Raw genomic sequence first — 13,911 nt, 5'->3', positions numbered from 1 at the left:
TATGAAGACTACTTGGTTATGATGATGAACTATTTTCTTGATGTAGCTTTGAATACTAATTGGTATTATTTTATTGAGTTTTTTTTTTTTTTTTTTTTTGTACTGGGAATTAACCCCAGGGGCATTCTACCTCCAAGCTACACCCCCAGTCCTATTTTTTTTATAATTTTTTTTTTTTTTTTTTTTTGGCGGTACTGGGGATGGAACCCAGGGGGTGTTCTACCTCTGAGCTACATCCCCAGCTCTATTTTTTATTCTTTATTTTGAAACAGGGTCTCACTGAATTGCAAAGGGCCTCACTAAGTAGCTGAGGCTGTCTTCAAACTGTGATTCTCCTGTCTCAGCCTCCCAAATACTGGGATTACAAGCCTGCACCACCATGCCCTGCTTTTTTATACTTATTTTGAAACAAAGTCTCACTACGTTGCAGAGGGCCTCACTTAAGTAGCTGAGGCTGGCCGCGAACCTGCAACCCTCCTGCCATCATGTGAGTTTGTGCCATCACGCCTGGCTTACTGAGAACTTTTGCATCGTTGCTATTTTAATTTTCTTTTCTTGTGGTATCTTACTTGGTTTAGGAATTAAGGTGATGCTGGCTTCATCGAATGAATTTGGTAGTTTTTCTTCTTCTATTCTGCATAATAATTTGAGGAGCATTGGAGTTAATTCTTCTATGAAAGTCTTGTAGAATTCAGTATGGAATCCCTCTGTGCCTGGACTTTTCTTTGATGGGAGACCCTTTATTGTTTCAATTGCTTCTTATTGGTTGGTTTAGGTCTTCTCTGTTTAGGTCCAGTTTATGTAAGTTGCAGGTGTCTAAGACTCTGCCTGTCTCTTCTGGGTTTTCTATTTTATTGGAGTATAAGTTTTTTTTGTTTTTTTTTGTTTTTTTTGCGGTGCTGGGGATGGAACCCAGGGGCATTCTACCTCTGAGTTACACCCCCACCCCTAATGTTTTTATTCTTTATCTTGAAACAGGGTCTCATTGAACTACAAAGGCCATCACTAAGTAGTTGAGGCTGTCTGAGAACCACGATCCTCCTGTCTCAGTTGGTGTATAAGTTTCATAAAATAGTTTCTAATAATGTCTTGGATTTCAACATTATTTGTGGTGATATCTCCATTTTCATCTCCTATCCTTGAGATTTGCATCTGTTCTCTCTTATAGGTTGGCTAAGGGCTTGCCAAGCATATTTATCCTTTCAAAAAATAGCTTTTGTTTTGTTGATTGTCTAGAATTTTTTGTTTTCAATTTCATTAATTTCTGCTTGTGCTGCTGCCTCCGGATCTGTATCAGAAGCTGCACCACTCTGCAAGCAGAGCCCACTGGCAGCTCCTGGTGAGAGGCCCTGGGTCTGGAGTCCTGCTGATGCCTCCTCTCATGCCACCTCTTGAGGCGCTCTGTCCTAAGCCAGACCTTTGGCACTCTCTTGTATATGCCTTAGAGCTTCTCTTTGTCCCTGTTTCATGCATTACTGTCTTCTTTTGGGTTTAGTTGATTTTTTCAGTGTATAAGGTTTTAAGTCCTTCCTCACTTCGTTTTGTGTTTATGTGTATATTGCCATCATTTTCAGTGTGGTTACACAGGAATTACATTTAACATCTAAATGTGTTCTGTGTGTGGTACTGGGAATTGAACCTAGCAACATTCTATTCTTGAGCTACACTGCCAGCCCTGTTTGTTTGTTTGTTTGTTTGTTTATTTATTTATTTATTTATTTATTATTTTTGAAGCAGGGTTTCACTAAGTTGCTGAGGTTGATCTTTAACCTCTGATCCTGTTTCAGCCTTCCAAGTCCTTGATTTAGAGGCATATGCCACCACACCCAGCTACATTTGAATGTTGTTAACACTCTAGGCTACTACTTTTGTGTGTGTGTGTGTGGTGCTAAGGATTTAATTCAAATGTGTTCTATATCCCTAGCTCTATTCTTATTTTTATTTTGAAACAAAGTCTCACTAAGTTGCTAAGGCTGGTCACAAACCTATGATCTGTCTTAGTCTCCTAAGAACTGGGACCACAGGTATGCATCACCATGCCTGGTTATTTTTTTGATTGATTGATTTTTTTTTTATGGTACTGGGAATAGAACCCAGGGGTATTCTACCTCTGAACAATAACCCCTGCCCTAATTTTTATTCTTTATTTTGAAACAGGGTCTCACTAAGTTGCAGAAGCTGTCCAGAAACCTCGATCCTCCTGTGCCAGCCTCCTAAATGCTGGAATTACAAGTGTGCAGCACCACACCCAGCTATGATTTTACTTTTAAACTAACAAATAGCATAACAAATAGTTTAGCATACTCATGGAAATAATAGGCCATTTAGAATGAATGAAGACTGCCTGTGTGACTGACAGCTAATACTGCTACTACTAATGATGGGGGGTTTGGTGGAGCGAAGGTACCAGCTGGTGACACCAAGTATGAACTCTTGGAATGGAAAATATAAGAACATATCCTTCAGAAAACTTTTGAGGCTTGAAACAAAATAATCACTCCTCTTCTGCTAAGGCCATGACACTGGCTTCACCCAGAGTGTGGAGAAAGAATAATAGGAAAATATCTTCTTACCACAAGCCAGTGCTGCAAACTAGCAAGGCTTGCCAACAGTACTTGGCCAGCACCCTAGGGTAATGGTTCAGCCGTGACCCTGAATTCTGAGAGGAAAACGACTATTCACTGCTCACCCCAGCACCTCATTATAGAGGCTGCGGGTCACACTATGCTGGGAACGAAGCAGAGGTGGGGTGTATGAGGGCTTCTCTGTAGCAGGCAGACAGCAAACGTGTTCTGGTTCAGATCACTTCTGTGGGGCCGCACCAAAAACAAACTCATATTCCTTGTGCTTGCTTATGCTGCCTTTCCCTCACCCACAACCACTGGAGCACTTTTTTAAAGCCTCTTGAGTTCTTAAGGGGTGTGTGAAAATTGCTAGTTTCGATTAGCTCTCGATCAGTGCCAGAATTCCTTATATAAAGTCCCTGGCAGATGCTGACCCAGAGTCTGGAGTACTTAGAGTGCTGCGCTATGTCCCAGGGATGCTTATTCTACCACTAGGAGCCTCTGACTATTAAAAAGTACTTCCCAGTACCAAACTCAAGCCTGCCTCCTTCCTACCTTTATTTATTTATTTCTGGTGGTACTAGAGGATGGAACCCTTCTGCCTCCGGGCTACACTCCCAGCCCTATTTTATATTTTTATTTGGAAACAGGGTCTCTTAAGCCAGCGAAGCTGGCTTCGAAGCTGCGCGATCCTCCTGTCCCCGTCTCCCAAGCGCGGGGATTACAAGCGTGCGCCACCATGCCCGGCTACCTTCATCTTTTGGTTAAAATTCTGATGGCATGTCATTACTCTGCTAGTCCCATTTCTCTGATGCATCAAATGCCATTCACTGGTAATAACCACCTGTGTCTCACCACTGCTCTTTTACTTGCTCTCAGAGCTGGACAGTCTCAGTCCTTTTTTTTAATGTTTACCTCCATATCCCTTCACCATGTTGCAGCTGAGTAGATAAATGCACACATGTGTGCACAAGTTTTCCATGAACTGGTCCATACACTACAATTAGTTTACTTACTACGACATTTCCTTATAAAAACCTGTGTGTGAGTGTGTGTGTGTGTGTGTGTGTGTGTGTGTGTGTGTGCGCGTGGTACTGGGGATTGAATCCCAGGGGCATTCTATCTTAGAGATACACCCCTAGCCCTATTTTTAATTTTTATTTTGAAACAGGGTCTCACTAGGTTGCTGAGACCTCACTACATGTTGTCCTCAAACCTGCAATCCTTCTGTCTCAGCCTCCCAAGTACTGGGATTACAGGCAACTGCCACAATGCCCAGAAAAACCTATTACAATCACAACTGCTAAACTATACCCTGTGTCTTTCTCCTTTACTAGTTTCTTTCTTCTGCTTCTTCTTTTTTTGGGGGTGGTGGTGGTGCTGGGGATTGAACCCAGGGGCCTTATACCTCCAGGCTACACTCCCAGACCTATTGTATATATATTTTTTATTTGAAAAAGGGTGTCACTAAGTTGCTGAGAGTCTAAGTATCTGAGGCTGGCTTCGAACCTGTGTGATCCTCCTGTCTCAGCCTCCCAAGTACTGGGATAATAAGTGTGTGCCGCCACACCTGGCCACCCTTTGCTAGTTTCTTCTGCTCTCATTTCAACTTTTCCCGCCTCTAGGGCAGGGAGTATTATTCGCTTTGGGTATTATGAGCTCTGAACAGTCTACCCAAAATGTGGGAGAGGCTTCATAGTTTTCATACAACCTTCAAAATGTGTCAGGACTCCAAAAAAGATCAAAATCTACTATTATAATCTTCCCCCTCCCTTTCTTAACCAGTATCTCAGTTCACAACCCAGGATCCAGGGGACCATTCATATGGAGGAGAATTTTAGGTTCTAAATTTACAAAAATCAAACGGGTGTGGTGGTCCACACTTGTAACCCAGTGCTTGGGAGGCTAAGACAGGATGACCACAGAGGTTCAAGACAGGATGATCACACAGGTTCAAAGCCAGCCTCAGGTACTTAAGTGAGGCTCTCAGCAACTTAGTAGACTTGTTTCCAATTAAAATATAAAAATTAGGTCTGGGCGTATAGCCTGGAAGTAGAAAAGCCCCTGGGTTCCACTCCCAGTACCACCAAAATTAAATAAATAAATTTACAAAAATCAGTTGCTCTACCATTAATGTAACTGATTACTTTACTTTGTGCAAAATTCAAAATTAGTATCTTCATTGTGACTAAAATCAGAGCCTTTTTGTTTTGTGTGTGTGTGTGTGTGTGTGTGTGTGTGTGTGTGTGTGTGTACTTTCTACAAAGTAGGTACTCAATAAATACTACTGTGGACTCAGACGAAAACAGTGAATCATCTTCAACTTAACAGGTGGAGGAACTCAATTTCAAAGGTGTTTATCAGAGCGGTGACAGTGATTGGAGCTGGGCAAAATGCCACAATTAGAGACCACCTTACCTCTGCTTTACGGATACTTTCTCTAGCTTCATCTATTTTCTGTTCCAGCTCTGCTCTGCTTTGTTCTGACAGAGCAATTCCATGACATTCCAGATCATTCAGAACCTACCAAAGAAAACAGGAAAATAACGATGATTTTTTTCTTCTCATTTTCTCTCCTTTAAGTGACTACTTTGATGGTCCAAAAGGTCTTAGCACTAAATCCATTACTTAAAAAAAATTTTATTGGTGCGTTGTAGTCATATTTCTTAATGCAGTATAAGATGGTGGAGGCGTACATGCACACGTCACTCATTTAGCCCTTCCCCAATTGCCACCCCACTCCCTCCCTCCGCCCTCCTTCCCATGTTTGGCTTGCTGATTAATTTGGATACGCTTGTTAATGGACCATATACATTAGGGAATTTTCCTCCCCTACTTATACTCAGTTAGGTCGCCTTATTTGCTCATCTATAGTTTCTCCTTCTTCGTCTAGGGTTCCTCCTATGATCCATTTTCTCCCTTGCTCCATGATTTTTTTAACCTTTATTTCATGTACTTATTTAATTAAAGAGATATGAAAATACAGACTCACGGAAGTTACAAAACTGGTAAGAGTCCTTTCCCCCAACAATTTATATAAGTATACAGCAGTACCCCCTTCTCCTTTGGAGATGCATTCTAAGACCCCAGTGGATGCTTCAAACCACGGAAAGCACTGAACTCTGTATTTGCTGTGTTTTCTTACAGGCACTGTAACACTGCCCCATAGTTATCAGTTAATCTGTCCTCCCAAGTTTTATGTCCTGGCATCTCCTTTGCATCATCACACTTGCATTTTGGGATGATTACTAAGTAAAATAAAGGGTTACTTGAACACAAGCACTCTAATACTGAAACAGTAGATCTGTACTCTAGATAGCTGACAAGTGACTCTCAGGTGGTCCAGTATAGAGTGTGGCTACGCTGGACAAAGTGAGAATTCAACCCTGGGTGGGAGGGAGTGCGACTTCACTATGATACTCCAAATAGTGTGCATTTTTAAACATATGAACTGTTTATTTCTAGACTTCTCCATTTAATATTTTTGGACTATGGTTGACCTCAGGTCAACTGAACCTTGGAAAGTAAAATCGTGGATAAGCAGTGAGTTCCACACCCTATAGTAGAGTGTAAAAACCAAGAACTTGATACTGGAATAATTATATACATCTTAATATGCATACCTTTAGTTTTTAAAAATTACATAAATATAGCTGGGTGTGGTGGGGCATGCTTGTACTCCAAGTACATTGAAGGCTGAGACAGGAGGGTCATGGGTTTGAAGCCAGACTCAGAAACTTAGTGAGGCTGTCAGTAACTTAGTGAGACCCTGTTTCCAAATAATAAAATAAAATGGGCTAGGGGTGTATCTTTGAGGTAGAATGCACCTGAGTTCAATCTCCAGTACAACACAAATAATAAATAAATAAAATTACATGCAATTATTATTGCAAAATAAAAATAACTGCAATAACACAAAAATAATGCATAATCTACCATGGGCTCTCTACGCCAAGATAACTACTGTCCCTGTCCCATCAATTTATGCAATTTATATGTATTTTCCCAAACCATTTGTGTGTGTGTGTGTGTGTGTGTGTGTGTGTGTGTGTGTTTGGTACTAGGGATTAAACCCAAGGGCATTCTACTTCTGAGCTACATTCCCAGCCCTTTTTACTTTTTATTTTGAAACAGGGTCTCACTAAGTTCAGAGTCTTGCTAAGCTGCAGAGGCTGGCTGTGAACCTGTGATCCCCCTGTTTTAGCCTCCAAAGTATTTAGATTATAGGTGTGTGCTACTATACCCAGCTCACTTTTGCACATTTATATATATACAAAAGCCTAAACAGAAAGGTTTGCTTAAAAAAGTGAAATAAGATATATTATCACCTCAATGTTTCTAAGAAACCTTTTCATGTTTTGTACACTGACCTCATTCTCTCTAATTCATAGATCTAAGAATTTAACTTTATCATATTTTATTTACTCTGACTCTATTGCTATTAAGTTTTTTCGTTTTCGTTTTTTGCATGTCTGGGGATGGAACTCAGGGGCATTCGACCTCCAAGCTACATTCCCTGTCCTAATTTTTATTCTTTATTTTGAAACAGGGCTTAAGTTGCAGAGGGCCTCACTAAGCAGCTGAGGTTGTCCACGAACTGCAATCTTCTGGTCTCAGCTTCCTGAATGCTGGGATTTTAAGCGTGCGCCACCACGCTCGGCTCTCTATTGCTATTTGAATTTCAAAACTTCTCAACAGTATAAAATAGTACTGTTCAAAGAACCTGGTCTTTGACTCTTTGAATTTATACAGGATTATTTATTTAAGATAAAAACATAAAAGTGAAAACTGTACCTTTTAATTTTAGTAGATATAACCATATTATTTCCACAAGGTTGTACTTGTTCTCCCCTACATTTTACTCACATTGGTTATTGCGAATTTTTAAAATTATGCCAATATGATATTTTTAAATTATCTTATTGTTTTCATTTTCAGATCTCTGGTTAATAAAGTGGATCACTGCATATGTTTCTGGCCATCTGTATTTCTATTTCATATTCTCTCATCCACTTTGTCACTTTTTTTGTCTTTTTATTACTATTAAAATATATTTCTTGTTAAATATTTTCCTTTTCTTGTTATTTATTATTGCTGATTAATAAGAAAAATAAAATCTCTCCTTTTTTGGTCCTGGGGATTGAATCCAGGGCTTTATGCATGCTAGGCAAGCGCTCTACCCCTGAGCTAGATCTCTAGCCCCTAAAAACTAAAGATTTACAAAACAAACAAAACGCCTTATATCTGCTTGTTCAATACCTTAATGCACTTTTTTTTGTGGTACTGGGGATTGAACCCAGGGGTATTCTACCTCCTAGCTATACCCCCAGCCCTATTTTTTATTTTTTAATTTTTAATTTTTTTATGGTACTGGGGATGAAACCCAGGGGAATTCTACCTCTGAGCTACACCCCCAGCATTATGTTTTTATTCTTTATTTTGAAACAGAGTCTCACTAAATTGCAGAGGGCCTCACTAAGTAGCTGAGACTGGCTGTGAACCTGCAATCCTCCTGTCTCAGCCTCCCAAGTACAGGAATTACATGTGTGTGCCACCACACCCAGCTGCCTTAATGAACTCTTATTCATAGCTGGGTCTTAGTTTTTGGAGTATAATATCATATTATCTATAAATAATGATGTGCCCTTTCTTAATATTTAAACCTCTATGTACTTTTCTTTCATTAATGCATTAACTAATTCTAACACTGAAAAATAGAGGTATGATGAGTACTATTTTTTTATTTTATTTCTGTAATAGGCAAAATGGCCCTAAAGATGTCTAAACCCTCATCTCTAAAACTGTGGATATGTATGATGTAATTAGGGACACTGGGATAGTGAGATCATCATGATTACCTGAGTGAACACAATCTAATCAATGCCTTATAAGCACAGAACTTTCTCTGGCTGGAATAATCCAAGAAAAAAAGTCAAGAGTCCAAAAAGAAGGATTCCATGTGATAAGGACTGGGAAGCGCTTCAAGGAGATGAATGTAGCCCAAGCTAATGGCCAGGAAGGGAACAGGTAATACATTCTTATAGAGACAAGGACTTGATTCTGACAAAGAGGAATAGGCTTGCAAGCAGTCTTCCCCAGACCAGGCTGACTGACACCTTGATTTAGGCTGTGCTAGGGATAGAACCCAGGGCCCTGAGCATAAGAGATAAGCACCCTACCACTGAGCTATATCCTCAGACTGGAATATTGATTTCATCAAATGCTTTTTTGGCAGTTGTAAAAAGCAGGGAATTTTTCATCTTTACTCTGTAAATACAGTTTATTATATTGGTAAGCTATTAAATGTTGAGTTATGCTTGTACCTTAATTAGTCATGAATTTAAAACAGCTGGATTCATTTTTGTTTGTTTACCTTAAAAAAAATCAACTAACCACCTACGTGTGGGCTTACTTCTATTTTGTTCGAGTTATCTGTAAGTCCTCTCGATTCTCGATTACTGTAGTTTTGTTTTGAAACCTGGTAGAGTACGCCCTTTTTTTCAAAATTGTTTTGGCTACTTTAGATTATTTGCATTACCCTATACCTTTGAGAATCAACACATCAATTTCTACACACAAAAAAAGGCCTTGCTGAGTGTTTGATCCAGTTGCATTGAACACATGGAGATAACTGGTATTTTAAAAATAGTGAGACTTCAAAAATAGTCTATAGGAGTCTATGTGTGAGCCAGGCGTGGTGGTGCACGCTTGTAATCCCAGCGCTTGGTAGGATGAGATAGGAGGATTATATAGATTTGAAGCCAGCCTCAGCTACTTAGTGAGGCTCTCAGCAACTTAGTGAGAGACCTTGCTTCCAAATAAAGTATAAAATAAGTATGGGAGGATAGCCCAGAGGTAGAAAAGCCCCTGGGCTCCACCCTCAGTACCACACACACAAAAAAAGAAGTCTATGTGTTTACATTAGTCTATATGTATGTCCTTATGTCAATATCACACTATCTCAAACACTATAGTTTTATAAGCTTTCAAATCAGGAAGTAGAAGTCCTCTGTGTTCTTTCCTAAGAACATTTTGGCTATTTGAGGTTCTATATGAATTTTAGGATTTTTTTCTGTTTCTGAAAAAAGCATTGTTCTGAAACACATTTTTGGTGCTATTAACATTTACGAGTATCTAGCCAGATGTGGTGGTACACACCTGTAATCTCAGTATTGGGAAGGCTGAGGCAGGAGGATTGCAGGTTTGAAGCTAGCCTCAGCAAGTCAGTGAGGCTCATCAACTTAGGAAGATCTTATTTCCAAATAAAACATAAGATAGAAAAATGAGCTGGGGTTTGACTTGGTGATAGAATGCCCCTGGGTTCAATCTGCAGCACCACCACCAAAAGAAAGAAAAAAAAAATCTAGGCCAGGTGTGGTAGCTCCCAGCATTCAGGAGACCGAGACCGGAAGATCACGGTTCACAGACAGCCTCAGCTACTTAGAGAGGCCCCTTGCAACTCAGTGAGACCCTGCTTCAAAAAAGAGACTAAAAAATAGGGCTGGAGGTGTAGCTCAGAGGTAGCATGCCCCTGGGTTTCATCCCTAGTATTGCAAAAAAAAAAAAAAATCTGCCTTTCAATCCATGTGTTCCCATTGTGAATTTCATAGAGAATGCACTGAATCTGCAGATCCATTTTATGAACATATCTTTCCATCTACTTCTGCCCTCTCTAATTTCTTTCATCAAAGTTTTATAGTTTTTAGTGTATAAACATGTTACCTTTGTGATTAAGTTTATTCCTAAGTATTTTGTTTTTGGTATTACTGTATATAGACATTTTGTAAATGGAATTATTCTCTTAATTCCCTTTTTTAATGTTGTTATGGTGCTGGGGATTTTTCTTTTCCAATTGTTCAGTATTAGTGTATAAGAAATACAACTGGTTTTTGTGTTTATTTTGTAGCCTGCAACTTTGCTACACTCAATTACTAACTATAACAGTTTTGTTTATTAGAATTTCTACATACAAGGTTATGTCATCTGTGAACGGAGATAATTTTACTTCTTTCCAAGTTAGATACCTTTTACATCTTTTGCTTGCCTGAGTCCTCTGATTAGGACTTCCACAACTATGCTGAATAGACATGGTAAAAGTAGGTATCTGGCTTGCTCTTGATTTTAGAGAAAACCTTTTTAATTTTTTTGTCACAGACTATCAATGATTGTTTCTTTTTGGTATGTGTGTATGTATATGTGGTACTGGGAACTGAACACAGAAGCATTCTACCTCTGAGCTACATCACCAGCTCTATTTTATTTTTTATTCAGAAACAGGATCTCACTGAGTTGCTGAGAGCTTAAGTTGCTGACGCTGGCTGCAAACTTGCAATTCTCCTGTCTCAGTCTCCTAAGTACTGAGATTACAAGTGTGCACCGCTATGCCCAGCTATCAATGTCTTTTTTTTTGGTGGTACTGGGGTTCCTGGAAGCCCTTCTACCTCTGGGCTACACTCCCAGACCTATTTTTGCATTTTTATTTGGAAACAGGGTCTCCTAAGCCAGCGTGCGGGGCTAGCTTCGAACCTGCGTGATCCTCCTGTCTCTGCCTCCCAAGCGTGGGGATTACAAGCGTGCGCCACCATGCCCGGCTCAATGTCTTTTTAATAAATGATTATGATAGACTTTGGCGTGATTTTGTGTTTGTGGAGCTCTTTTGATCTTAGTTTATAATGTTTTTTATTAAATTTGGACAGCTTTTAGCAAAAAACAGGCTTTGGGGAATTCTAAGTGAAAAAGTAAATGTATTTTGCATGTGAGAGTGATGTAAACAGCTATGGTTGAAAGGTAGACTGTGTTTTCAAAAAACAGCTACTACAATATTTCCTCTTCTACATGTTTTTCCAGAACTTTGCTATTTCTCCACCAAAAAGCAGAGTGCATATCCTTTCTCTTTAGACAGGGCTTTGTGACTATCCTAATAAAATATAACACAAGTATCACAGTGATGTCTCTGAGGCTGTGTCAGAAGGTGAACACAGTTCTATTTTCTCACTCTTGGGACTCTGCTACCATGGAAACAGTATAGTCAAACTGAAGCGGCCCTGTTGGAGGGACCATGTGGAGACACCACAGATAGACAGAGGTGCATGAGGAGCCTGGCTGTTCCACTTCTTTGCTGGACCAGCTACGTCAGTGAAGAAGCCTGGGCGATGACATTAGCACTACTATGAGAGAGACCCCAAGTGAGAACTGCCTAGCTGAGATTACCCCATCTAATAGGCTAAAAAATAAACAGGAGATGAGGACATACATATACTAAGTATGAACAATTATTTTAAGAAGTTGGATATCAAGGCAAAGAAAGGACATTAGTATTAAAAATGAAATTGAGAAAAAGTGTACCTATGCATTTAAAATAATTTTTTTGCACTTAGACTTTAGTCTTGAAAATCACATGTTCAAGACAGGCATGGTGGTGTACAACTGTAACGCCAATACTTGGGAGTTTGAGCAGGAGTATCACAGGTTTGAAGCCAGTCTCAACAACTTAATGAGGCTGTCAGCAACTTAGTGAGACCATGTTTCCAAATAAAAAATGGGGTAGGTGTGTATCTTGGAGGTAGAATGTTCCTGGGGTTCAATCTCCAGCACTCCACACAAAAGGAAGAGAGAAAGGAAAGAAGCAAGGAAGGAAGGAAGAAAGGAAGGAAGGAAGGGAGGGAAAAGGAAATGAAGAAAGGAAATTTTCATAGACTCTACAATGGCATCTTCAAAAAATTTGAGCTAGGTGTGGTGGCACACACTTGTAATCCTGGGCTCAATCCCCAGTACCATGCCAAAACAAACAAACAAACAAACAAACAAACATCTCTTGCAGAAGAAAGCCTCCCTTAACTCAACATATATATGTCTCTTCTTCTGTCCAACAGACTATAATACACTATCAATAGCCTTTTTTAGGCAACTCTTTGGCAAACAAATGAATTAATGTGTTGCTGGTAGAGGGTTTATGTAATTTTCAAGACCAGTAGACAGCTAAGATCATACTGTGAGGTGTTGAAAAAGTACAGAAAATACATATATAGGATATTTTTTACGTTAATAAAATTCAACTCCTTAGATTGGCTTGACATTTGGTTTAAGCTGAGTGTAGCCAGGACTCTCTACTACACTTACCCGTTGTTGATGAACAATGTTTTTGTGCTCACGTGCCACACGTGTGGCCCATTTCCGAGCCTCTTTATTTAGACTGTGCTCCTCTGTGGTGCCAGTTTCGGATTCTAATTGTCGGCTCTATTAAACAAGAGAGCAGAGAGAAAAATATTGTTATCCTTATTGCCACAATTACATTCAGCAGTTGGATCAGAGGGTCTTCACTCAATCAGCATACCCTACCACTGTGGGAAGCAATGCCTCATGTCACAGAAAGTCAGAAGACTAAGAAGTATGACACTATACATGACCACAGGCTCTTAGCCTTATATCGTCAAACACAGAAGCTTCATCTCCAATGCTATGCTATGGACTGTTTTTTTTTTTTTTTTGGGGGGGGGGGATAAAGAAAGCTAGCTAGTAAAGCTACAAAGAAGAAGAAAAATATTCATGCCAACCTACTATGACACTAAAATCATTACATAGATACAAATGAGAAACAATCCAATAATTTCAATGTGGTTAAAGAAAGAAGCATTGAAAAAGAAACGAGAATAACAAAACAAAACAGGTTAACAGAAACACAATTCTGTTCTCTTGACCCAAGATACTGGATTTTAGTTATAGGTTCATAGCCAAGTTGTTACCAAACTTGAACCATCCTTTGCTTTTTCTCTGGGTTTTAATTTCTTCATCTGAAAGATAAGGGTACTAGATCAAAGAATGCTGAAAGTTACTTCTAGCTCAAAAAGTGCTCCAGTCTGTTTCACAAAGAACAATCTGCAAAAATCTAAATAAACAATAGTAGCCCTACTATAAAAAATAATAATCCCTACTTTGCAAGGCACTGCAGAAAGTACTTCACATAACTTCTATAACAACTTTATGAAGCTAGTCATCCATTCATTCAGTAATTTAATTTGATACTGGGGATTGATCCCAGAGGTATTCTACCTCCAAGTTATACTCCCAGTCTGATTTTATTTCTTACTTGGAAAGAGGGTCTTGTAAGTTACAAAAGGTCTAAGTTGCTAAGGCTGACTTCAAACCTGTCATCCTCCTGTCTCAGCCAACCAAATACTGGGATTTTAAGTGTGGGCCACCATGCCTGGCTTTATTTATCTATTTTCAAAAATTTGAAACAGAATATTAATAAATTGTCCAAGTTGACCTTGAATTTGCAATCCTTTCTTAGCCTCCTGAATAGCTAGGAATTACAGGTGTGCACCACTGTACACAGTAAGAAAAGTTC

At 39.4% G+C, this 13,911-nt stretch overlaps 1 protein-coding gene across 2 annotated transcripts in view; it reads right to left on the bottom strand.

Moving 5' to 3' along the window:
- FCHSD2 (FCH and double SH3 domains 2) overlaps positions 1-13,911 on the bottom strand; it is a gene marked incomplete at both ends in the record, with an annotated part of 242,205 nt that overhangs the window by 28,926 nt on the left and 199,368 nt on the right. For both annotated transcript variants that reach the window (XM_080700168.1, XM_080700169.1), the window contains 2 exons: positions 4,983-5,087; positions 12,684-12,800. In XM_080700168.1, coding sequence (XP_080556294.1) covers positions 4,983-5,087; positions 12,684-12,800 — 222 coding nt within the window. The remainder of the gene's footprint in view (positions 1-4,982; positions 5,088-12,683; positions 12,801-13,911) is intronic.

This window comes from Muscardinus avellanarius (assembly GCF_963383645.1).
Source record: "Muscardinus avellanarius genome assembly, chromosome: 1".
Taxonomy (NCBI): domain Eukaryota; kingdom Metazoa; phylum Chordata; class Mammalia; order Rodentia; family Gliridae; genus Muscardinus; species Muscardinus avellanarius.
The sequence above is the reverse complement of the archived record's forward strand: the minus strand, read 5'-3'. Positions and strand labels throughout refer to the sequence as shown.